Here is a 27,102-nt window from a genome sequence, read left to right on the forward strand (position 1 = left end):
AAAATATCAGATCCAAGAGGTCAGGCAGCTTCACGGCTGCTGCTGGTCTTTAACAACAGCAGAATTGTACTTAGTTTAGAGATACAACGCGGAAACAGGCACTTTCAGCCCACCGGGTCCGCATCGACCAGTGATCCCCGCACATTAACACTATCCTATACCCACTAGGGATAAATTTTGCATTTACCAAGCCAATTTACCTACAAATCTGTACGTCTTTGGAGTGTGGGAGGAAACCGAAGGTCTCGGAGAAAACCCATGCAGGTCACGGGGAGAACGTACAAACTCCATACAGACAGCATCCGTAGTCGGGATCAAACCCGGGTTCCTGCCGCCCAACTCTGGCAAAATTGTCCTCATTGACAATAGATCCCCCCTAATTCTGGTGTAGTTGGGTATGTCAAGAACTGCACAGGACCAATGCTGGATTGACCTTAAACTGAGATACCAGGTCCATTCATCACTGCACAAAGTATTCACATATTTTTGTAGTCACCATATGTTGCAATCTGTCCCACCTATAAAATGGCAGTTGCAAAAGAGAATTAAAAATTCATCCAAAAGTGTATTATAAATCCTTTCAGTTGTTGTAGAAATTGCTGTATCAAGAAATGATTTCTTTCTTTTCAGATGGAATGATATATCCAACATGTCTCACAATAAATCCTCCTTTGCATTAGAACTGGTAAACAAAGAAGAGACCATCCAATTTCAGACCGTGAGTGTTCTAACACTATTTGATTGAGGTTAAGTTGACACTGTGTAGAGGACAAGTATACTGACCCATCTTCTGTTCTTGTTTCTGAAGATACTTTGTGCTGAGTTGTGTTCCAAAGTTTTGACTTCATTTCTAGTAATCTGTTTTAAGAAGGAAACGGAATATTTTCAGATACACCTTTCTTGTGCTATCAATCTATGACCATGCCTGATTAACCTTGAAAATTACATTTTCCACATATTTTTTGACATGCAAATCAAAATTGACTCTGGCTGCCTTTGCCCACCGCTGACCATTGTGCAGTCTGAATTAACTTAGCGAGGATTTATTCACAAAATGCTGGAGTAACTCAGCAGGTCAGGCAGCATCTCGGGAGAGAAGGAATGGGTGATGTTTCGGGTCGAGACCCTTCTTCAGACTGATCGACATTTCGGGTCGAGACCCTTCTTCAGACTGAACTTTTCGGGTCGAGACCCTTCTTCCTCCCGAGATGCTGCCTGACCTGCTGAGTTACTCCAGCATTTTGTGAATAAATCGATTTGTACCAGCATCTGCAGTTATTTTCTTATATAACTTAGCGAGGATCCTTGGGTGACAACTTGCATGATGAAATTTTGATAGAATTAGAGATACAGCTTGGAAACAGGCCCGAACGCCCAATGAGTCCGCGTTGACCAACTATCCCGCATGCACAAGTTCTATCCTATACACTAGGAACAATTACCAAATCCAATTATGCTACAAACCTGCATGTCTTTAGAATGTAGGAGGAAACCAGTGCACCTGGAGAAAACCCATGGGAGAACGTAGAAACTCCGTACGGATAGCACCTATAGTCAGGATCGAACCCAGGTCTCTGGCACTGTAAGGCAGCATCTCTACCACTATGCTATTGTGCCTTCCCTTTTTTATTTTATTGTGAATATAATTAAAGTAGTAGATATACAAAGTTATGTTTAATTTTGTTTACTTAAATATGCAGTTTTCTATGCAAATTTTATACTTAAAATAGGGAATTGTAGAGCTGTTATTGTTTTAAATTTTATTTCTACAGGAAGATATGGAGACATCTAAATATGTTTGCCGAATGTGTGCTGCACGACGCAAGTTTTACAGTCTGAATAAAAACTGTAACTTGTAAGTATGATGTCTTTTGTATTTGGACTGCATTCCTTTTTGTGTATTTTGTACTGAAGCAGATGAAAAAGATGAAAACAAAATAGTCTTCCCTACTTTTAGAAACTTGTACACATGTGAAGATTGCACAAAGCTTTTGCTTTTTCCATTTGCTTTCACTTTCCATCCTTTTCTTTCCAGCACAGGATTCCAGTTTATTTTTGCTTGACTGTGCACTATGTCATTTTGAATACACTTTCACACCCCCAGCTAAGTTTAATTAATGTGCCATAAAATGGGGGTTGAAATTAGTATCCTTGTTGCCTGTGTGGCTTTTTAAAATAAAGTTCAATGTTCCAATCAATAGTATGGCTGTGTATTGTCCTAGTTTACCAGTGGAGTGTGATTTGTACACATGGACGTATCTGAAAGGTGCAAAAAAATGTGCAAGAATTATATAGAAATGAGTACATGCTTGTCAGAAAAAAGAACAGATTGGGCCTTTATTTGCTGATTTGTTGTGTCTGAAGTTCACTCAACATTTATTATTATAAGCTCCACTTGCATTTTTTAAAGTAATCTTTTGTAAGTCAGTGCGTCGATGTCCTTTTAAGCCCTTTTCTTTACAAATCTGTGGCATCAGCATTAAATTGCTTTTATGAACTCACTTTTCTTTGTTGCCATAATTATTGCTATCGTTAGCTTTGTTCACCTGAGCTTATCTTTTCACTTCTCCACCTTTTTCGGAGGCTTGGGTTTCATTCTCATTTGCATCTGATTTTGCTCTGGTACACACCTTGTATCCAAATATTTAATGTCTGTACCGTGCTCTAAGGTTATTTGAAGAGCATCGTTTAATTTTTTTAATTTTTATTAGCAGCACAAGCATATTCAAATATTGAGATCTATTGTTCTTAGCAGCCTTCTAATATGCATAGCTAGATTATCTTCCACTTGCTCTCACCCTGAATATTTTACCTGTACTATCCTTGTGTTAAAATAACTATTTAATTTAATGAAAAGGACCAGTTTAAAAAATCTTTCAATTTAGTGGGAAGAATAATCTGCCATCATTTTTATTTTAATTTCAGGCAAGCTCAAGCTGATTCAGTGAGTCCAGTCCGAAGGAGCACCTTGTCAAGATTGTCTTTGGTATGTAACATAAAGTCTTGAAAATTGCATTGTTTCCTGATTTTTTTTTTTAAACAGAAGGCCACATCTTTTATCGGCCACCACCAAATAAATATCTGAAAAGTTATTTTGAGATTTAATCTTGCTATTTAATTAATGTGTGCTACCATAACATGTGGATCTCCTTTAATAAAAAAACAGAAAATGCTGGAAATACTCATCAGGCCAGGTTGTGTCTTTAGAGAGATAAACAGCAATCACTGTCGGTCAGAGGTCTTTTTCAAATCTGGGAGGACAGTTAGTTTTCTGTTCTAGAGATGATTATGGGGGGGGGGAGAGGGAGGGTGGGGGTGGACTGGGAGAACTGGGAGAACAAAAAAAATAATTCTGTAGGATGAAACTAAATGACTTCATGTGGCAGTTAGAAACATTATGCTTGTTTCCCTCTGTTATGTTTTCCGAATAGCTGGGGTATGGAATATATTTGAGGCTAGTCTATACTATTGGTGAAAGAAACATTAAGCCAAAATCACGGATGGATGACCGGCAAAAATAGTCAGTTGTGATGGAGTTGGAGTGTTCGTTAATATGGTGGAGGAATGAGTTGTAGTGACAGGTGGGGAGGCTGGGACTTTATTCCATGGAGTTCAGGAGACTGAGGGATGATCTTGTAGAGATGTATAAATTCATGGGGGGCATAGATAGTGTGATTGCACACAATCTTTTTCGCAGGGTTGAGGAATCAAGAACTGCAGGGCATTGGTTTAAGATAAAATGAGAAAGATATAATAGGAATCTGAGGGGTAACCTCACACCATTTCTTCCTTCCTCCCCCCACCCCATGGTCTGCTATAATGAAGGTTTTGGTTGTTTTTATGAGCCATCTTTTTATGCAATCTTGTATTGAATTGCTTCCAATTTTTTTTCCAGTATTTAAAGCACCACTAAGATTGCACGCTGATACAGGCTATTTAGCACTTTTTCTTGCTTCCATTGATTGAACACAGCACCTGAACAAGCATGTTAGCCAATGATGACTGGTGCCAATTGCATTTTTTAAATGTTAATTGCATTTTTAAACACAGCAGTAAAAGATTGAGGTTCTGTTTAAAAAAATTATAACCCTGTATCAACAGTTTCCCTTTAACTGCTGCAGTTTTATTTACATACGTGCATTACTCAGACTGAATTATATCTGGCACTTTTTAGCCCATTATACAAACCAATAAATTTCCCTTTGCTTTCATCCGAATAATTAACTATATCTATATTTGCACGCATCTATATCTCCACATTTTAACGCCTCTTTGCATTAAATTCAGATCCCTGACATACACAGTGAACAGGATGTCCTCCTCCTGACATCATACTCCAACTCTGAAATGGCAATTCTATTCTCAATGGAAGACTGACAGTTTTTCTCTTTAAAACTAAACATTGGCAACTAGAATTTAACATACTTTTATATAAAACTAGGGCTTGCAGCCTGTTTCAGTGTTATCCACCCCCCCCCATATTTTTCCATAATTATTCAATTATTTTTTACACCTGAAGATACGTTTCTCTTGCTATCTGTTCTAAATTACTAATATTCTGCTATGGATTAATGTCTTTATCATTTTGTTTCCTTTTAGCCAAAACCTCATCAATTTATGATGCCTGTACCACAATTACATTACAATGGACATTACGCAGAGCCGTATAAATCTTCACAAGGTAGAGTACCCAATGAGTAAAATTTTAGGCAGTAATTTTTAAAGGCCAAATAAGTATATTTAAAAAATACAAGTCATTTGTTTTCTATTACCTTATATGATTCAAATTTGAATGTTCAAAGGGATGCAACTGAAATGCTTGATATTTGTTTAAAAATATTTATTTATTCCATTCCCAGAATGACATAAAAGAAAATCCCAAGAGGTCGCAATCTAGCCTAACATATCATAAAGATTGGTTAGCTTGAGTATAAGTTTGCGTAAGTTTGTTTCCTGGTTTTAATATCACTATGCATCCATAATAGGGTGTAGCATTAAGGGATCCCAGTAAAACTGGCCAATAACCACAAGGAGTATACGCTTTAATGGTTGGAAGCCCAGGAACAGGTCCTTCGGCCTACAATGTCTGTGCTGCACATAGTGTCATCGGGGAGCTGCCTGTGCGGCGGGAGTGTCCGCATGGGCCCAATCCACCTGCCGAACAACCACGCCGCTGCTGACTGGAATACGCCCGACTCGCCGGAGAAGCCGGGCGGCAAGGCCTATCTGGGCCGAAGGAAAGACGAAGGCGAGGAGAGTCTCGGCGGCGGCAGCTAGTGCCTCAATGACAGTGTGAGCCTCGACGTCAGTGGTGCCTCGGCGACAACGGGAGCTTCGACGATGGGAGCCTCGGCGGCAGTGATGGGAGTCTCGGCGGTGGCAGCGAGTGCCTTGGCGGCAACGGGAGCCTCGGCGACAGGGGGACTCACGATCGACCCGCACCCAACGGTCGATGAGCTTGGGGGGGGGGGGGGAGAATGGTTACCCAGTGTGGGGGGACAGCAGTGAAGAACAATGGAGGACCTGGCGTGGGGGACTGCCGTGAAGAACAATGGTGACCCCGGTGTGGGGGAACTGCTGTGTGTGTGTGGGGGGGGCACTCTAGTTTTAGAATCTTCTGCCCAGGGGGATAAGTCTGCGTTCGTTTGTGTGTTCGGTCATTGCGGTGAAGGCGCTGTGCACACGGCAGCCAGCCAACAGTCATTTGTCTTTTTCTTTTTGTTTTCACGTTTAATTTCAAATTTTCGTGTACCTTGTATGTTGTGACTGTTGGCAGACCAATTTCCCTCCGGGATGAATAAAGTTTAAAAAAAAAAGATAAACTAATCTCATCTGCCTTCATATGATCCATATCCTTCCATCCCTACATTTCCATGCACATATCTAGAGCCTCTTAAATGCCACTCTTATATCACCAGCATTGGCAGTGCTTTCCAGGCACCCACCGTGCTCTGTGTAAAAAAAAAAAAACACTTGCATCACACATCCCCCTTAACATAACAAAAACCTGCTGGTAGGTTAATTGGTTACTGTAAATTATCCCAGTGTAGGTTAATGGCAAAAGGATGAGTGTGTATGAAAGAAAATAAGTTGCAGGGCTACAGAGAAATGAGAGAGATAATAGGATTGATGGGATCCCTTTAGGAGCCTACACTGGCTATTTTGATTGTTCATATAGGAGCCAGATGGAAGCGAATCTTCTGCGCTAGTTAAATAAAGATGGTCAATTCCGTTTGCAACGTCTTGGAAAGTGAAACAACCCATGCCTAAATCGACTAAAAACTAGAAATTAGTCCATGTCTGGGATGTTAAATGGAAAGTGACAGTGCCAGACAGTGGCCGTTCCCAAGAGGAGTGCCTAATTGCCTATTCTTGTCATTCAATGACACACCATCACTGAATATCTCTACACCATCAATATGCTCAGGACTCCTCTCTGATTCATAACTCAACTCAACCAGATACATAAATGTTGCGGCTACAAGAGCAGTTTAGAGACCATGTTTAATGCATTCACTTACCCCAAAGCTGAAACATCATCTAAAAACGCACAAACTAGAGTTGGGATCAATTTTTTTTTAAATTGTCTTGATGGGTGTAGCTCCAGCAATACTCAAACTCAACATCATCTGGGCCAAAGATGTCCACTTGATGGGCACCACAACTAACCACAAGCCCCCTCCCCAATTTTTTTCCCTACAGCTGGCATATATCTGCTTTATTGTGTAAAGGCTACAAAATGTACTATTACTCACTGATGCTGGTTTTACAACATCTCTCAAATCTATCATCTAAACCATAAAGAAGGTCAAGGACAGAGGATGCGTGAGAACATGCCAACTACGGATTCCCCTGATTTAGAAATGTGTGATTGTCCTGCCATTGTCACTGGGCCTAAATCCTGGAGTTGCCAATCTAGTGGCATTTTGAGAGCACTTTAACCTGAAGGATGGCAGCAGTTAAATCACCGTGTAATTAGGTATGGGCAATCAATGTTTGCCGTGACAAGAATATATACCTTGAATATTTATTCAAAAAATCAAGTCTTTTAAATATTTGTATGAATATATGCCTCTTTAAATTAAAATCTTTAGTGGTGGGTTTGATCAGGCCTCTCAGTGGTCATGAGCATGATTCTGACTACTTAATCTGAATCGTGGTACATGCATTCTAACAGGAGTCATGAAGCAGTAACAGAGCAAGATTCCCAGTTAATTTCCCCCTTTACAATCTGGAGCAGTGTTTCTACTTTAGTACCAATTGCTCCCCCAGTTGAGGTCAGCAAAACTTGAGTGGTAATGGGATTAATGTTTTTCATCAGATTAACAAGTGCCTTCACCCACTGTCTGTTTTTAGTCCCAGTCTTGATTGTGTTAGTAGCTCCAAAGAAGTAGTAGAGATTCTTCTTTTGGACACGAATTTCAATAGCAACACGTTAATGATTAAACAGGAAAAATCACAAGTTGTTAACCTATTAGATGGCTTTAGAATTTGTTGGTTTTATTTATCAAAAAAGTTTAATTCAAATTTCAGGAAACAATGAAAATAAAGTTACTGAATTTTATTGGAATAGAATTTAACAAACTAATCAATTCGACAATTTATATAATGATCTAACATTGGTATTGAAATGGCCTCAAGATAGTGCATGATTTTAATTACTAAAATTGAATTTGCCATTTTACTGTTGAGCTAATGAGCCTGCACTCTCGAGGTCAAACAATCTGTGTGGTTCATTTACTCATTTTGCTTAATTTTCATCTTTTGCTTTATTTCAGACAATCTCTATATGAACAATCAAAATAGCTGTTTTTATCGATCTCAAACTAGTTTGGACAGACCTCCATATGAATATAATGGTCGAATCCGAAATGGCAGTATCTATAGTGCACATAGCACAAGCTCATTAAATAATCCACAGCACTTTATGCAAGCATCTCCTATGTCTTCAAATCCTAGTATCACAGGAAGTGATATAATGAGAGGAGATTACATCCCAACAAACAGACATAGTGCTATTATTCCACCTTCCTACAGGCCAACCCCTGATTATGAAACTGTTATGAGGCAACTCAATCGTGGCATGATTCAGAATGAAAGACAAAGTCATTCAATGCGAAATCTCAGCATTGGCAATTCCTATGCATACAGCAGATCTGATCCACTTGGTTACAGCCAGCCAGAAATTCGAGAACACCCTCACTTCAATTCCCAAAATGTGAATCCATACCCCTTGCATTTGAACTACAGTTTTCATTGTCAGTCACCATTTATAAATTCAGTTGAGCGACGTCCTGTTGTTGGGGCTGTTAGTGTGCCGGAATTAACTAATGCTCAATTGCACACTCAGGATTACAGTGCGGCAAATATGCTAAGAACTCAAGTGTATAGGCCTCCACCTCCATACCCTTATCCAAGACCTGCAAACAGCACACCTGATCTTTCAAGGCACCTGTATGTAAGCAGCAGCAATCCAGATCTGATCACTAGGCGTGTGCATCACTCTGTCCAGACATTTCAGGAAGATAGTTTGCCTGTTGCACATTCACTGCAAGAAGTCAGTGAACCATTAATTTCTGCAAGATTACATGGTAACATCCATAAACGTAACAGTATTGAGATTGCAGGACTAATGCACAACTTTGAGAGTTTGAAGATAAAAGAGAGGACCACATCTACACCAGGTATTGAGACGAGTTCAACAATGGAAACTACTGCAGGTTCACAACCTGGCGTTTACTTTGAACGATCAAATCTAGGAGATGCAAAAATTAATGAAAACAAAAATTATAACCATGGGAGATTTCTCTCAGATGCAACTGTGCTGATTCACGGCAGTGAGGAGGATGTGTATGACTCGGGGTACATTGAGAAGAGATTACATTTGCTTCCTGTTGACTCTACATCCCATTTACCAGTTATGTTGAACCAGTCCTCAAACGAATCATTGCTAAACTATCAAGATACTTCTGCCCTTACGTTGGGCAGCCAACAGAGCTTAGAAAAGCAAGTACGAGAAAGGGGGGCAATGGAATCAAAGCAGTATCTCCCATCGGTGTCTGAGTCTGATCTCTATACCGTCGGAAAAAGCCAAGTAAGAAGAGTATCCTCCAAAAGGAGACCTATGTCTGAAGTGCTTTATGGAAGAATAAATGCAACGGAAGCTCTCCCACCACTTGCAGTGAGTAATTTAATGCTGATTCCATATTTTCACTGTAAATAGTTTCCTAAAGAACAAAGAGCTACCCAGCTTAATTCTGGCTTCTAGCATGTGGTCTAGAGTCCTGAATATGACAGCTTTTCCAAGATATGCATCCAACTGCTTTGTAAATGCAATTAAGATATTTTCCTTCACTTTTTTGGATGTGAGTTCCTGAACCTTGCCCTCCTTGGTGGGGTAATCCTTTACTTGTTTTCCCTCTTATCCTTCTCCCAAGTACTTTACATTTTTGCCTCCAGGTTTTTTAGCTATTTTTGTTTCGAAGTGAGTTGTTTTTATTTACACCATTTTAGCTCTTCCTAGTACTATACTCTCCAATTAACTGTCCACTCAGTTTCCTCTGTCAAAAGCAAATTATCCTAGCTTATCCAATTTCAGTTTTGGCAAAATCCTCTTCTGCACGTTCTTCAGTGCAATGACGTTATTCTGGTAGTGTGGTGACCTATTCATGCTGTAGTCGATATAACTTTGTAAGCAATGTTTTTATTTTGTATTTTTTAATTAATATCAAATCTATTTTGGGAACTACTTATTTATCCATGATTTCCTTGATATGTTAATAGATTTTAAGATTTTGTGGTAGTGAATTTGAAAGAAGCAGCAGAATTATGGCCACAACGCATAGATCAACTTGCACTTTACCCTGTCCAAAACTGTTACAACTGTTTCGTTTCGTTGGGTTGCTGCTGTCTAAATTACTTAAATTATTGCATCGTATGGGAGGCGCATTCCCAATCTCGTTGTACCCCTGGGTACAATGACAATAAAGATATATTGTATTGTATTGTATTGTTGTACCTGATCTCGCGGCCTCTGACGAAAACGTGTCTAGGGAAAACATTAGAATTGAGTAGGCTTGAAAGGCAAAAGGGGCAATAAAGGATTAGTCATGATTAGCTTTGTTTATACATTTTTATTCAGTGCTTTCTGCTTCAGTTTGTTGAAAACCTTTCGGCTACGGCTGCTCAATTTATCAATAAGTATTTGTGGTTGTTGAGAAAGTATTAATTGTATCAACACAGTCTATAGAACACCACTAAATTAAAATTATTAGTATGAATTACAGACTAATTCAGTTGAACATTAATTATTTCCTCAATCCTTAATTTTCGTCCATAAAATGGCAAACTCTTTGTTTGCCTGTGCTTTTAATCCTCCAGCCTTGTCCAGTGCTTCATGTAGACAAATGGGGATCGGTCAGTTTCAGTATTAGCATTCAGAACACTGAGATATTCTTGCAGCAAAGCAAATGAAAATATAAAATTCTGCATGCTTAACCGGCATTGTGCTTTATCAGTCAAGAAAACTATTTTCCTGTTTGGTCTTTAGGGGGAGTTTTGTTTTTGTTTTTCACTAGTTATAACTGAAGAACAAAAGCCCCATTTTTTTAATCAAAAGTGTTTCGAGAAAGGATATAAAAGATTACAAGGCTGAGAGAATAGCAGTGAATATTTGGTGGCACATCTGTTCAAGATTTTCTAATGAAAATAGATTATCCTTTCTTCATTATTTGCCATCTGCTTATTTCTGTGTGCTTACTACTAAGCATAAACTAATTATAGCATTGTACTGTATGGTGTAGGGAAGTGAGAAAGAAGAAAACAATGTCAGTTGTTGTTTCTGGTTATATAAATGGTTTATTTTTCAAATTATGATATAAGTAGTTTAAAATGTAAATTCTCTATTTGAATTTTTAAGTCCCACAACCCTAATTATTTTAGTTACACACTAGACCAAGTGGACCCGTGCAACACCCTCTCTTCCCCCTCCCCTCTCCCTCCCTCCCTATGAGATAGATTTAAACTTTAAACTGAATAACTTAAAAAATATAACGCCAATTTCAATGAAACTTCTTCCATTAGCACCAAAGGCACGATGGTGAGTAAAGTGGGCCTAAAATTATAGACAATAGGTGGAGGAGTAGGCCATTCGGCCCTTTGAGCCAGCACCACCATTCAATGTGATCATGGCTGATCATCCTCAATTAGTACCCCGTTCCTGCCTTCTCCCCATACCCCCTGACTCCGCTATCCTTAAGAGCTCAATCTAGCTCTCTCTTGAAAGCATTCAGAGAATTGGCCTCCACTGCCTTCTGAGGCAGAGAATTCCACAGATTTACAACTCTCTGACTGAAAAAGATTTTCCTCATCTCCGTTCTAAATGGCCTACCCCTTATTCTTAAACTGTGGCCCCTGGTTCTGGACTCCCCCAACATTGGGAATTTTTTTCCTGCCCCTAACGTGTCTAACCCCTTAATAATCTTATATGTTTCAATAAGATCCCCCCTCATCCTTCTAAATTCCAGTGTATACAAACCTAGTCGCTCCAGTCTTTCAACGTACGACAGTTCCGCCATTCCGGGAATTAACCTAGTAAACCTACGCTGCACGCCTTCAATAGCAAGAATATCCTTCCTCAAATTTGGAGACCAAAACTGCACACAGTACTCCAGGTGCGGTCTCACTAGGGCCCTGTACAACTGCAGAAGGACCTCTTTGCTCCTATACTCAACTCCTCTTGTTATGAAGGCCAACATTCCATTGGAATCTATTCACTGCCTGCTGTACCTGCTGTACCTGCATGCTTCCTTTCAGTGACTGATGCACTAGGACACCCAGATCTCGTTGTATGTCCCCTTTTCCTAACTTGACACCATTCAGATAATAATCTGCCTTCCTATTCTTACCACCAAAGTGGATAACCTCACACATCCACATTAAACTACATCTGCAATGCATCCGCCCACTCACACAATCTGTCCAAGTCACCCTGCAACCTCATAGCATCTTCCTCACAGTTCACACTGTCACCCAGCTTTGTGTCATCTGCAAATTTGCTAATGTTACTTTTAATCCCTTCATCCAAGTCATTAATGTATATTGTAAATAGCTGCGGTCCCAGCACTAAGCCTTGCGGTACCCCACTAGTCAGTGCCTGCCATTCTGAAAGGGACCCATTTATCCCCACTCTTTGCTTTCTGTCTGCCAACCAATTGTCTATCCATGTCAGTACCCTACCCCCAATACCATGTGCTCTAATTTTGCACACTAATCTCCTATGTGGGACCTTGTCGAAGGCTTTCTGAAAGTCAAGGTACACTACATCCACCGGCTTTCCCTGGTCGATTTTCCTAGTTACATCCTCAAAAAATTCCAGAAGATTCGTCAAGCATGATTTTCCCTTCGTAAATCCATGCTGACTCGGAATGATCCTGTTACTGCTATCCAAATGCTCTGCAATTTCGTCTTTTATAATTGACTCCAGCATCTTCCTCACCAGTGATGTCAGACTAACTGGTGTATAATTTCCTGTTTTCTCTCTCCCTCCTTTCTTAAAAAGTGGGATAACATTAGCTGCCCTCCAAACCACAGGAACTGATCCTGAATCTATAGAACATTGGAAAATGATCATCAATGCGTCCATGATTTATAGAGCCACCTCCTTAAGTACCCTGGGATGCAGACCATCAGGCCCTGGGGATTTATCAACCTTCAGTCCCATCAGTCTACCCAACACCATTTCCTGCCTAATGTGAATTTCATTCAGTTCCTCCGTCACCCTAGGATCACTGGCCACTAGAACATCTGGGAGATTGTTTGTATCTTCCTTAGTGAAGATAGATCCAAAGTACCGGTTCAACTCGTCTGCCATTTCCTTGTTCCCCATAATAAATTTCCCTGCTTCTGTCTTCAAGGGACCCACATTTGCCTTAACTATTTTTTTCCTCTTCACATACCTAAAGAAGCTTTTATTAACCTCCTTTATATTATTGGCCAGCTTACCTTCGCACCTCATCTTTTCTCCCCGTATTGCCTTTTTAGTCATCTTCTGTTGCTCTTTAAAAAAGTCCCAATCCTCTGGCTTCCCGCTCTTCTTTGCTATGTTATACTTATTCTCTTTTATTTTTTACGCTGTCCTTGACTTCCCTTGTCAGCCACGGGTGCCTCTTACTCCCCTTAGAATCTTTCCTCCTCTTTGGGATGAATTGATCCTGCAACTTCTGCATTATTCCCAGGAATACCTGCCAATGCTGTTCCACGTCTTCCCTGCTAGGGTATCCTTCCAGTCAAATCTGGCCACCTCATGCCTCTGTAATCCCCTTTGCTATACTGTAATACTGACACTTCCGATTTTCCCTTCTCCCTCTCAATTTGTAGATTAAAACTTATATTATGATCACTGCCTCCTAATGGCTCTTTTACCTTGAGTTCCCTTATCAAATCAGGTTCATTACACAACACTAAATCCAGAATTGCCTTCTCCCTGGTAGGCTCCAGTACAAGCTGTTCTAAGAATCCATCTCGGAGGCACTCCACGAACTCCCTTTCCTGGGGTCCAGTACCAACCTGATTTTCCCAGTCTACCTGCATGTTGAAATCTCCCATAACCACCGTAACATTACATTTTCGACATGCCAATTTTAGCTCTTGATTCAACTTGCACCCTATGTCGAGGCTACTGTTTGGGGGCCTGTAGATAACTCCTATTAGGGTCTTTTTACCCTTACAATTCCTCATTTCTATCTATACTGATTGTACATCTCCTTATTCTATGTCACCCCTTGCAAGGGAGTGAATATCATTCCTTACCAACAGAGCAACCCCACCCCCTCTGCCCACCTGTCTGTCTTTTCGATAGGTCGTATACCCCTGAATATTCAGTTCCCAGCCCTGGTCCTCTTGTCGTGCTATTGTGTACCATTTTGGCTGTAGTTCAGGAACAAACAAACAAGAGTTTTAGTATATAGATGTTATATCGAGTTATTTTTTAACCTGTGTGGCAGACAGTTTTGTCATGCAAATTCTATGCACTGATAAAGGCAGCACAGTGGTGCAGCGGTAGAGTTGCTGCCTTACTGAGCCAGAGATCCGGGTTCAATCCTGATTACGGGTGCTGACTGGAGATTGTACTTACTCCCTGTGATTGCGTGGGTTTCTTCCGGGTGCTCTGTTTCTTTCCACATCCCAATGAGACCTGCAGGTTTGTATGTTAGTTGGCTTCTATAAATTGTCCCTAGCATATAGGATAGAACTGGTGTACAGGTAATTCTTGGTCGGTGAAAGTGGGCCAAAGGGCTTGTTTCCACTCTGTATCTCTAAAACTAAAAACTAAATAAGGATAAAAGATTGTTGATTATCATTATTATTAGTGTTAACTGCTGGGTTACTTTGTCATACTTTTTTTAAGGTTATGAGAAAAGAAGATTATGTATCTGATATGAGGACAATTGGACCGTTAAAGATGGCAGAATTAAATGGTTTGACACCATTTCAAAAACCTTTACCTGACACTGTTAAAAATGAACCCATCCAAGCAGCATATGATGAAAGGGTATGGAATGATATATTTCAAATTATTTTACTTCTTTTGAAATGCATGTTAAGCTAATTGAACACTGTTCAAGGCAGAACATTTTATGAAAATATGGCTACGAGCTTGGAGTCACAAAAACATTTGTAATGATCAATGATTCTTTAATTCTGTCTACAACAGAATGTAACTCTGTTGGATAATGCACATTTTCTTACTCCTGTTTTATTTGATCCAGGGAAATTGATAACAATTTAAACAATTGGGACTTGTGGTTCAGAGTGAAAATTACCCAGACTCCTTGCTTGTCATTTGTCATCCTGTAATTATGGATGGAACAGTAAATCTGTAGATCGACAGTTGAATAAAACATAATTAGGTTTACATGTTTATGCTTATATTTAAGTTTGTCTGTACTAATATGATTGTATTGTCAAATAAACAAGACACTGGAAACTTTGCAGTATTTGTAAACTTGTTTAGCTTGAGGAAGGGAAATGAGAAGGAGGGTAAAAATACAGATGCTGAAATTAAATGTCAATATATACAATGAAAGTGTATGAATTTGCACAAAAAATGTTAGTTAAAACGTGTATTATATATTCATCTTCTGGCACCCTTCTCCCATGCAAGTATAGCATTCAATGGTTGTCAACAATTTCCCATGGTATACCTTAATGCAATCAATTTTGGTGTCCTGTCTGGATATCTTCAATGAAATAAATGCACGGAGTGCCACAGGGTGCAGTGATCATGGTTGAGTCTAATGTCTCATTTATCTGTCTTCAACAGGATTGCTACTGATTTATTTTTCCTTCAACCCCATGAGGGAGAAGGGTGCCAAAGGATGAATATAAAATATATGTTTTGACTAAATTATTTTGGTGTATATTCATACACATTAATTGCATATTGACATTTAATTTCAGCATTAGTATTTTTATCCTCCTTCGGGCAGGCTGAATCCATACTGTTGTATCCCTACAACTCTGAAAGAGATAAACTTTTCTGGCTTTCAGTTAGAGACCTAACTTCGGCTCGTATCAAGGTGTAAATAATTGGGTTTAGGTTTTGTTATTGTCACGTACTGAGGTGCGTGGAAAGCTTTGTTTTGCATGCTATCCAATCAGATCAGATAATACATGATATGTTTTCAATCAAGGAATAGGGTTTTTATAAGTTTGTATAAGAAAAGCTTATTTGTCTCATTTCAGCCTACTTTGGAGTCCTGCTATTTAAAATCTGTCGAGTCAACTCTACTGATTTTTGTAACTCAACCAAACAATGAAAATTGAAATATATGTATAATAACATGGGAGGAAAATCCAGGACTGAATTATTGAAAACAACTTTAAAAAGGCTATTTTGAGAAAGGAATCTTAATACTGAATGCATTTTCAGAATCCATTGATATTTGAATAGTTCTTTTTTATTTTAATGACTTTTGTTTGAATTATTAGTGCAAAATTTTGGAGCAGCGACTGGAACAAAAAATGGTGTTTACAGAATATGAAAGAGTTCCAAAGAAAAGTCAGAGTACGGAGTGTACCATAGCACTGCTGCCGGAAAATACAGAAAGAAATAGATTTCCAGATGTTATTCCCTATGATGATACTAGGGTGGAACTGGTGCCTACAAAAGAGAACAACACTGGTTACATCAATGCATCTCATGTAAAGGTATCTATAACAGTTTTTCTTCTTGTGTAATGATGTGGTGTTTCTTTTATCAGTAATTAGGTTTGCAGGAAACTCCTGCCTCTATTTCTATAGATTCTGCTGAAATTAAATACTTGAGTCTGAACTTTACCAACTTCATAAATTTTCAAGGACTGTTCTTTGAGACTCATATTACTTTATTGCAGGTTATAGTTGGAAGCAAGGAATGGAATTACATTGCCACACAAGGACCACTCCAAACAACTTGCCTTGATTTTTGGCAAATGGTGTGGGAGCAAGGAGTTGCCATCATTGCCATGGTTACCATGGAAGAGGTATTTCTTGTGTTCTTCTGCCCTTGAATTGTTCTTGTGTATCGCCCACCAAAAATGCATAAGGACTTCATCACCCAATTTGCTGATCTGATTTCTAGCATTTTGCCCAAATTTGACCGGATCATGATTCTTGGTGACTTTAATATTCATGTTTGCTGTCCCACTAAGCCTCTTGTGAGTGAATTTATGCACTTGGTTGAGTCCTTCAATCTGACTCTTCACACCACGGGACCCACTCACAAGTCCGGCCATACTCTCGACCTAGTGTTATCGTCCGGATTCCCAATCAACAACATTGAAACTACTGAAGCCTGTCTATCGGACCACAGCGCTATCATTTTTGACGCATCTCTGCCTTTATCTCCCGCAAAATCTCATCTCCCTGTTCGCTACTCCCGCGACATAAATTCATTGACTGCCAGTAAATTCTCCGAGGCTCTCACAGCTGCCCCCAACATCTGCACTATTGAGGCCTCTCCCCCCCATCTCAGCACTGAAGATCTCGCCTCTTTATTTAATATCACTTGCTCTTCCATCCTGGATTCTATCGCTCCCCTTAAAATGAAAAAGCCTAAGCCCAAAGGTCGGCCGTGGCTCAATGACACCACCAAAGCCCTAAGAAGGGAGTGCAGAAAATCAGAAAGGAGGTGGAAATGTGACAAGCTTCAAATTTCCTTCGAAATTCTGAGAAACAATCTTCTCAAATACCAGGAAGCAGTAAAGTCTGCTAGAGCACAATACTTCTCCGACCTTATTTCCAAAAACTCTCATAACTCCAAGGTCCTATTTAGAACAATTACCTCTGTCATATGTCCCGCCCCCAGTACCAGCTTAGTTGGGTCCCCTGCTAAGTGCGAAGAATTCGCTAAATTTTTCACCAACAAAGTTGAGAACATTAGAATGAACATTTCCCCTCCCACCCGTGACCTAGCTGTCTCACTAGTCTGTTCATCTAAATTGGACTGCTTCCATCCCGTCACTCTATCCTCCCTTGCAAAGCTTGTCTCCGCTATGAAACCTGCAACCTGCCCCCTTGATCCTGCCCCCACTGCCCTTCTGAAGGATGTCATTGCAATAGCCAGTCTCAGCATCCTCTCTATTATCAACAGTTCTCTGGCCACTGGCACTGTTCCAACCAGTTTCAAGCACGCGGTGGTCCAGCCCCTACTGAAAAAACCTAACCTAGACCCCACCTTGCCTAGCAACTACAGACCCATTTCCAAACTGCCATTCCTGTCAAAAGTCCTTGAAAAGGCAATTCTAAACCAATTAGTGCCCTACCTGCACCAATACACCATCCTGGAAAGTTTCCAGTCAGGTTTCAGAGCCCACCACAGCACAGAGTCTGCCTTGTTGAAGGTACACAACGACCTGCTTCTCGCCATCGACACCGGCGACTGTGCAATCCTGTTCCTTCTCGACCTCAGCGCAGCCTTCGATACAGTGGACCACACCATCCTTATTGACCGTCTCCGGTACGCGGTTGGCATTGATGGCACTGCCCTGAGCTGGTTCGCTTCGTACCTCAAAGATAGGAGTTTCGCCATCAACATAGGCAGTTATTCCTCTGCTCCAGCTAGCCTCTCCTGCGGAGTTCCACAAGGCTCCATCCTAGGCCCCATTCTCTTCTCTCTATACATGCTCCCCCTTGACCAAATCATTCAAAGGCACGGCATTTGTTTCCACTGCTATGCCGATGACACTCAGCTTTACCTCCCCCTGAAACCCAACAACCAGTCAAATTTAAACAGCCTCTTACACTGCCTTGAGGACATAAAATGTTGGATGGCACAGAACTTCCTCCAATTAAATGAGAGCAAGTCTGAGGTCATCCTATTCGGCCCCCCCGACTCCATCAAATCGATAACAGGCAGTCTTGGAAGTCTATCCTGCCTAGTCAAACTGCATGTCAAAAACCTCGGCATGATATTTGACTCTGCATTAAAATTTGATAAGCAAGTCAACGCTGTGGTAAAAGCCAGCTTCTTCCAACTTCGAACCATAGCTAAAATCAAACCTTTCCTCCAATTCGACGACACAGAAAAAATCATTCACGCTTTCATTTCCTCCCGCCTAGACTACTGCAACTCCCTATACACTGGGATCAGCCAATCTTCCCTGTCCCGCCTGCAACTGGTCCAAAACGCCGCAGCGAGACTCCTGACGGGTACCCGTAAAAGGGAGCACATCACCCCGATTCTGGCCTCTCTCCACTGGCTCCCTGTACGGTACAGAATCAACTTCAAGCTCTTCCTATTCACGTATAAAGCCCCAAATGGACATTCCCCCCCCTACATCAAAAATCTTCTAACCCCCCTCTCTAACTCCAGGTCCCTCAGGTCGGCCGACTTGGGGCTACTCACTATCCCGCGGTCTAGGCTTAAGCTCAGGGGTGACCGCGCTTTTGCGGTTGCAGCTCCTAGACTGTGGAACAGCATCCCTCTCCCCATCAGAACTGCCCCCTCCATCGACTCCTTTAAGTCCAGGCTCAAAACCTATTTCTACTCCCTAGCGTTTGAGGCTCATTGAGGAGGCGCTGTGAACTGTTTGCATGCTACTGTATGTTTCATTTTTTTCCCTTAGTACCTAATCAGATGTACAGCACTTTGGTCAACGTGGGTTGTTTTTAAATGTGCTATACAAATAAACTTGACTTGACTTGACTTGACTTGAATACCATCTAACAGGCAAAACAGAAGGCTGGGTTTGATTCTGACTACGGGTGCTGTCGGTACGGAGTTTGTATGTTCTCCCGGTGACTGTATGGGTTTTCTCTGGGTACTCCGGCTTCCTCCCATATTCCAAAGGCCTGCTGGTTTGGTTTAATTGGCTTCTGTAAATTGCCCTTGGTGTGCAGGATGCGAAACTGGAATAGCGGAGAACAAGGATATGGGTGATTGTTGGTTGGTGTGAACTTGGTGGGCCAAAGGGCCTATTTCCATGCTATATCTCTCAGCTAAAGTAAGAAGATAACTATATAGTAAGGGAAAAGCAGATCCTACTTCTAACCAGTGGCTTAATGTTTTCAACCTCTGCCAAAATGTAAGCACAACTATGGAGGTTCCGGAATGTGTTAATCACAAGAAGCACACCAAAGCTGTGAGCTCTGGAGGCTGGAAAGCGTAGCTTTGACTTGTTTCCTGTAATTGACACACCCCAGTACTATCATAAGTGTGCTTGAATTTTGGTATTGAATTATCATGAAAAATGTAAAAACCGATGTTGAGATTCTGCAGTTCAGAGGAGCGTCTCAGTTATGAAATAATTCTCTTTCTTGTATTCCTCCCCACAAATGGTGTATTCATTGTTTTACCTACCACATTAGTACTTGAATGGAAGTTTTTTTAAATGGATGAGTGGGGTCTCTAGAATTGATCAAGACTTTCATATATTGTCTTGTTACAGGAGGGAGGAAGAGAAAAGAGTTTTCGGTATTGGCCTCGATTAGGCTCCAGGAATAACTCTGTTACCTATGGAAGATTTAAAATAACCACCCGCTTTCGAACAGACTCTGGCTGTTATGCGACCACAGGATTAAAAATTAAACATCTATTGAATGGTCAAGAACGAACAGTATGGCATTTACAGTATACAGACTGGCCAGAAAATGGTTGCCCAGAGAATATCAAGGGATTCCGATGTAAGTTTTATTTAATTCTGATTGCATTTGTTTGTTTTAGTTTTTTAAAGATTAGGCTTTATTGGTGAATGTTAACTTGTGAATTTTATATGTCATTTGCTTTTGCAGCTTATTTGGATGAAATTGAGTCGGTGCGTCGTCATACTAATAGTACAACAGACATTAAAAGTCCTGATGCACCTGTACTTATCCATTGCAGTGCTGGTGTGGGAAGGACAGGTGTTGTAATTTTATCAGAAATTATGATCGGCTGCCTCGAACACAATGCGGTAAGATTATCGTTTTTATATAACGTGACAGTTATTCAGTCTCTGTACGATTAATTCCAGTAACAATACAATACAATACAATACAATATATCTTTATTGTCATTGTACCCAGGGGTACAACGAGATTGGGAATGCGCCTCCCATACGATGCACTAATTTAGGTAATTTAGACAGCAGCAACCCAACGAAACGAACAGTTGTAACAGTTTTGGACAGGGTAAAGTGCAAGTTGATCTATGCGTTGTGGCCATCCGGCTCAGCAGGACCGGTTCATAGCAGCTATGGCCCTGGGGATGAAGCTGTTCCTGAGTCTGGAGGTGCGGGCATAGAAGGCCTTGTATCGTCTGCCCGATGGAAGGAGTTCGAACAGACTGTTGCAGGGGTGTGAAATTATGTTAAACTGGCAAGCTACATTTAGTTGGTTTCTCCATTCTTTTTCCAAATTCAGAAGCACAATTTCTGAAGCTAGTGAAGTTTAAAAAACTGTCAAACTTATTTGCAATTCCCTTGCATATATAATTTAGTACCCTGAAGTAATGATCTGTGGATTTGCCTTTCTCAAGTTCTGTTATTTTCACTTGTCATTTAGCATTCACTTTAAATTCTCACAGTGATGATTTATATTTTACTCTTATGTTCCACTGTCGATAGGTTTGAAGTAATTATTCAATGTATAACATTTCAATTATATCCACTAAAACATTGGATTGTATTTATCTTCAATCAGACCACATCCTCAAGTATAACATGAGTGGTAAAATTGCAGTTAACTTTCATTTATTTCACATTCTATTTTGCACATTATTTTGTAATGCCCCGTTTGTTGCTTTTTATTCATTGTCTCGTAGTCATACAAGCCGTTAACAGGCCCTTTGGCACAGCTTATCAATGGGGACCAAGTTGTCCCATTGAAGCAAGTCCCATTTGTCAGTCTGAAGAAGGGTCTTGACTCGAAATATCACCTATCCATGTTCTCCAGAGATGCTACCTGACTTGCTGAGTTACTCCAGCACTTTGTGCCCATTTGTCAGTATTGGGCCCATATCCCTCTCAATCTTTCTGATCCATGTACCTGTCCAAACAACATGTTAAATGTTACTAGAACAAGTGGACCCATTGGGTCCAAACCTCTCCTGCATTGGTGCAACACCCCCTCCTCCCCTTCACCCCTCCCCATCCCCTTCACCTCATCCCTCCCCTTCCCCCAACCCCCCCATCCACCATCCCCTTCACCCCCTCCCCTCTCCCTCCCTCCTCCCCCCCTCCCTACCCGCTCCACCCATCCCCTCCTACTCCCCTCTGCCCAACCGTGGAGCCGTTGACGGGCGGGGAATGCCCCCGTGGCCGTGTGCCAGCAAGGGGGGAGAGGGAAAAAGCAGTGATGTCGGCCCCGTTTCTCCTGCGGAGCTGAAGCATCTCCTGCAGCTTGGCTGCTACTGCGGCGGGGAATGGTGACGACGGCATGGACCTGTTGCAGGGCGTGGAGCGTCTCCCGGGGCCGTGGGTGGGTGAGAGTGGACAGGGAGAAGGCACTGACCTCGGCCCCATTTCTCCAACTGCGATCGGCGGGCAGCAGGGACGGACATCTTGTTGGACCCTCTGCCACAGCCTCTGCGGCGAGCTGCAGCATGGGAGGAAGGTCAGGTGCGGGGCACACTAGGACGGGCGCCGGTCCTTCCGCTGGTCCTCCCGGGGTCCGGGGAGGGGGAACGCATTTATTAAAGTTTATGGTAAAAAAAAATTAAAAGTAACAAAATTGGGTTTTTTCACACCACAGGGGAATGGTGAGATGGGTGGGCCTAAAATTGTGGTGCTATTGTGTACCGTTTTGGCTGTAGAGGGCATGGTACATGCATAAACAAAATTAACCAAGAGTTTTAGTAGTATAATATATATATATATATATAGATAGATAGATTGTACCTGCCTCAACAATTTCCTCTGGCAGTTTGTCACATATACCCACCACCTTCTGTGTGGGGGAAAAAGCTGCTACTGAGGTCACTATTAAATCTTTCCCCACTCTCTGTAAAACTATGTCCTCTAGTTTTTGATTCTCCTACCCTGAACCATTGAACTGGGAAAAATACTCTACATCCACCTTATCTATTCCCCTCATGATTTTATACACCTCTTTAAAATCACGACTCAAGCCTTCTACGCTCCCTGAAATAAGGTTCAAGGCACACAAATCCGGGTAACCACCTTGCAAATCTTCTCTGCACTCATTCCAGCTTAATAACATTTTTTCAGTAGCAGGGTGACAATAACTGAAAATAATACTTCAAGTGCAGCCTCATCAACGTCTTGTATGACTGTAACGTATCATCCCAACTTCTACACTCAATTTTCTGGCTACAAACGAAGGCCAGACGCTGGTTTCACCACAAAAGACACAGTGCTGGAGTAGCTCAGCAGGTCAGGCAGCATCTCTGGAGAACATGGATGTGATGTTTCAGGTTGGAACCTTTCTTCAGACTAGTCAGCCTTCTTCATCACCTTATCCAAGATGCCACTTTCAGTGTGTAATTGTACTAATACAGCCCTGCTCTATAATGTTCCCCAGAGCCCTACAATGTCCGTTTTGACCTCCCAAAATACACCTCACACTTGCCATGGGCCTGCAGTCCAAAAAGCAACCTTCCACCACCAGGCCATGATTCCTACCATAAAACCAATTCTGTATCCAGTTTATTAGCTCTCCCTGGATCCCATGCAATCTATCCTTCCAGAGCAGCCTACCTTATCAAACGCCTTGGTGGTCCATATAGACTATGTTTCGTGGTTCTGCTTTCATCAAACTTCTTGGATACCTGTAAAAAAAAAAAAAAGATCAAATTTGAGACACACGATATCCCATTCCCAAAACTACGCTAAATATCTCTAATCACCCCGTCTTTCCAAATGTCTATCTTTTGCATCGGGATCCTCATGTAACTTTCCTACCAGAGATATTGGGCTTACTGGTCTGTGGAATCCAGCTATTTGCAAACCCTACTTAAATATAGGCATGTGACCCTCCAGTCAACTAACACTCACTTGTGACTAATGATGATTCATATATCTCAGCCAGGGTTCCTGCAATTTCTTCTCCAGCTTCTCACGGTCTCCTTGAATATACCCTATCATGCCCTAGAGATTTATCGACGTTCGTATGTTTTAGGACATCCAGCACTTCCTCAACTGTAATATGGGGTGCCCTCATAACATCGCCATTAACTTTCCCAAGTCCCCTGGCCTTCATGTCTTTCTCCACAGTAAAAAGAGATATTCATTGAAAACCTCGGTTAACTCCTGCAGCTTTACACAAATATGTTCACTTTGGTTTCTGAGGGGCTCTATTTTCTCTCTAGTTAACCTTTTTTCCCCTTAATCCCTTCTGCCAAAGCTATCACATGCCTTTTTGCTCTCCTCATTTCCTCAAGTATGGTGTTCAATCCCCTATACTCCTTCAGGGAAACATTTGATCCCAGCTGCCTATACCTGTCCCCTGCCTCCTTTTTTTTCCTCAGCGTTCAGGATTCCTTACACTTACCTGCCTTGCTCGTCAATCCAACAGGAACATGCATAACTTCAACTTTATCACACTTTTAAATGCCTCCCACTATGATTACCCACTAGTCAATATACTTGAAGCTATATGGCCTCCGTGGTTCAGGGACAACTGGGTGTGTATGATAAAAGCTGGTATTTTCAGTTAAGTATGAAATAAAAACTCCACTCTGTTGCACTCATAGGTGTAGTCATTAATATGTTGTGCCTTTTTCTTTCTGTTGAAGATTTTGTGTTGTAATAATTTGTTTTGATATTCAATTTATTTGGTGTGAAAAATGTAAAAATTTCTAACTTTCTACCCCACAGATTCTCGATATTACTATGGTGCTGAACCTGCTGAGACAGCAACGGATGTTAATGGTGCAAACAATCGCTCAGTATATTTTTGTCTACAAAGTGCTCATTCATTTCCTGAGAAGCTCCAGGTTGATTTAACCACTTCACTGCATGCTGTGATATTTGTAGGTGTAAGTTTTGATTTAAATGAAGGATAATTCTGTCCTTTTGGGGACGAGGACTAAGAATAAACTTGCATCAAAGGACCGTGCAGAAGAGGACATGCAAAGCACACAAAACAAAATCACCAAATCTAATGAAAATGCACATGTATTCCTGTATCTGGATACCTCTTCAATAATATTGGACAAAGTACTGTGCATATTTCTGCAGTTTGCGATGAGTGAAATTTATCTTATTGAAGATTTTCTATTTCAAATTTTTTGCAACTTTTCAGTGTACAGGTTGAAAAGTTATATGTTAAATCATCACGTTTTGCTCTTGTGATGAACATTGTTAGCAAGGAAGTCATTGTAAACTAACTGTTATAATTATGTGCCACATTTGGTGCATAATCAGTTTTAAAGATAAGTGTGAAAGATTTTTGGTTTTATGGATATGTGGTGAAAGTGACAGTGGTTGTTTTGTTTCATTAGCAGGAGAAAGTGAGTATGCAATGATGTGAACCTGAGATTTTTGGAATAAGATTGAATGGGTGCAAATGAAGATTTTTAGATTCCGTATTTCTAGATGTGAAATTAATGTAAGAAAGTTATTTTTATCACATTTATATTGTATCATATTACAGAAGAAATGACGAAGATGTGAGTTTAATTTTCTACTGAATAATATGGATTAAACTAATCCGATTTATATTCGGTTAAAAATAACTACCCATTCAGTAAAATGTCTGGAATGTTTTTGATGGTCTGGAGAAATTGCTGAAAACCTAATAAGTGACAGGACTGCTGATGAAAAGCAAAGTAAGCTAATCTTAAGATTTCTATTCTAATTGTGATTGAACTAATCTTGTTATTGAATAACTTTTAAATTCATAATGATAGGTTTAAATCTGAATAGTTTAGCATTGATAAATATTTGATAAAAGTAATAGTGTTAGTTTGCACACAACTGGCTTTTGTGTGACTCTTAGTGTAATATAATTCTGAAGCACTTCAAACAGAAAACACAAATTGGAAGACTGCTGCTAAATGACTTGAGTTTACAATGTATGTAAGAGTGAAGGATTTCTGCATAGTGAACATATTCTTCTTTAAACTTGTGCTTTTAAAAAAAACAAGCAATTTTATATATTTTCCATGAATCTGATTAACTTGTATTCACCTCATTTCAGTGATTCATTAATTATGAGAAGTTTATGATAAAAACTTTACCTACTCTACAAGACACATTCAATCATGGGTGTATGAAGGACAATCTGTAAAATTATGTTTTTGTATATATATATAAATTAAATAGATAACATGAATCCTGAAATGAATTGAGCTGGGTTGTACGTCATAATGAGATGTACATGCATTTATGTTTTTCTGTGTAAAAGTCAACATTTATGCCATCTTATTCTTTAACAATGTTCTTTAAGACCACATGGTCCATGACATGTATATTGTTTTGATCTTACAAATCTGGCGTGCAATGTTTTGTAAAACTGATGAATTTAATTTTCTGTTGTAATAGAAGTCCTGTAGTGTTCCTTATGAAATGGTTGAACATATTGTTGTTACCCCACCTTTACATCTCCAGTGAGAAATAAGATGGTGAAAAGTTTTTGATGGAAAATAAGAACATTGTTTTATTGCCCACTGCCAATACATAAATAACATTGTGGCATAAATAAACCTTCATATAACCTGGCTGAAGCATTACTTTAGAATGAGACCTTTTATGGTAAATGCAAAAAATAACTTGGTTTTCACATCTTTATTTGCATTTTTCTTGACCAAATATCTCTGTGCCAGTATTTAGTTTATTTAAGCAGAACTGTTTTATTAAATATTTGTTTATTATATTTCGGAAACTTCCTCAAGCTTGAATAAATGGTATACCCCATAGTGAACGTGCAATCTTTATTTATTTTAAAATGTACATTGCAAAATGAAGTTGCAGTACAGGAAATTGGAATGCTTTAATGTTTTAAGTAAAATGATGTGAACACATTTCCTATTTTTCCTAACATGAGTTAGAATTAATTCTAACTTGCATTAATAAGAGTTATCCTTTAGTTTTTTTGTGCTTATTCAAATTAAAGGATTAGTCACACCTCAAAGAAAGTTTTCTATATTCAAATGTATTGTCCTAGTAGAGACTTGTCTTATAAATGCTTCTTCCATTGATCGTGAATTATGTTAGAAGTTAGCATAGCTTTATGATGGAAACACAAGTCTATTTGCTTGACCAGCTAATGGTGATAAAATTCAACCAGATTGGAGATAATTTTGTGGTTCCCCTGTCAATCATGCTTGATAATCGTATTACTGTATTAGACTGAAATTGTTGCATGTAATTTATAGATAAATACACTCCACTTGATGCATTCTTCTGTAGTAATTACTTTTGCAAAGTATTATAGGGAGACGGGAGCCTGAAATAATCTTGAAACAACGGTGATACGTTGGTTGCAGTTTCTAAATTTCCCTGCATTTTAGAATTCTCCCATAGGATTGGGCATCTGCAAATGCAATTCAAGAAAGAAATGGCAGGAAATCATAGTTCAAAAGGCTTAATATCTGTCAAAGGGAAAATTCTGGAATCCATTATTAAGAAGAAAATAGTGAGGCATTCATAGAAAAATAGGTGCGGGAGTAGGCCATTTGGCCCT

General features: G+C 40.2%; 1 protein-coding gene across 6 annotated transcripts in view; it reads left to right on the plus strand.

Moving 5' to 3' along the window:
- ptpn21 (protein tyrosine phosphatase non-receptor type 21) overlaps positions 1-26,306 on the plus strand; it is a 55,115-nt gene extending 28,809 nt beyond the window's left edge. For all 6 annotated transcript variants that reach the window (XM_078406738.1, XM_078406733.1, XM_078406737.1 and 3 more), the window contains exons 10-20: positions 631-718; positions 1,773-1,855; positions 2,926-2,986; positions 4,600-4,681; positions 7,779-9,181; positions 14,408-14,551; positions 15,991-16,209; positions 16,395-16,523; positions 19,929-20,163; positions 20,272-20,432; positions 24,294-26,306. In XM_078406738.1, coding sequence (XP_078262864.1) covers positions 631-718; positions 1,773-1,855; positions 2,926-2,986; positions 4,600-4,681; positions 7,779-9,181; positions 14,408-14,551; positions 15,991-16,209; positions 16,395-16,523; positions 19,929-20,163; positions 20,272-20,432; positions 24,294-24,422 — 2,734 coding nt within the window. In that variant the 3' untranslated portion in view covers positions 24,423-26,306. The remainder of the gene's footprint in view (positions 1-630; positions 719-1,772; positions 1,856-2,925; positions 2,987-4,599; positions 4,682-7,778; positions 9,182-14,407; positions 14,552-15,990; positions 16,210-16,394; positions 16,524-19,928; positions 20,164-20,271; positions 20,433-24,293) is intronic.
- The last annotated feature ends 796 nt before the right edge of the window (positions 26,307-27,102 follow it).

This window comes from Rhinoraja longicauda, chromosome 10, assembly GCF_053455715.1.
Source record: "Rhinoraja longicauda isolate Sanriku21f chromosome 10, sRhiLon1.1, whole genome shotgun sequence".
Classification (NCBI taxonomy): domain Eukaryota; kingdom Metazoa; phylum Chordata; class Chondrichthyes; order Rajiformes; family Arhynchobatidae; genus Rhinoraja; species Rhinoraja longicauda.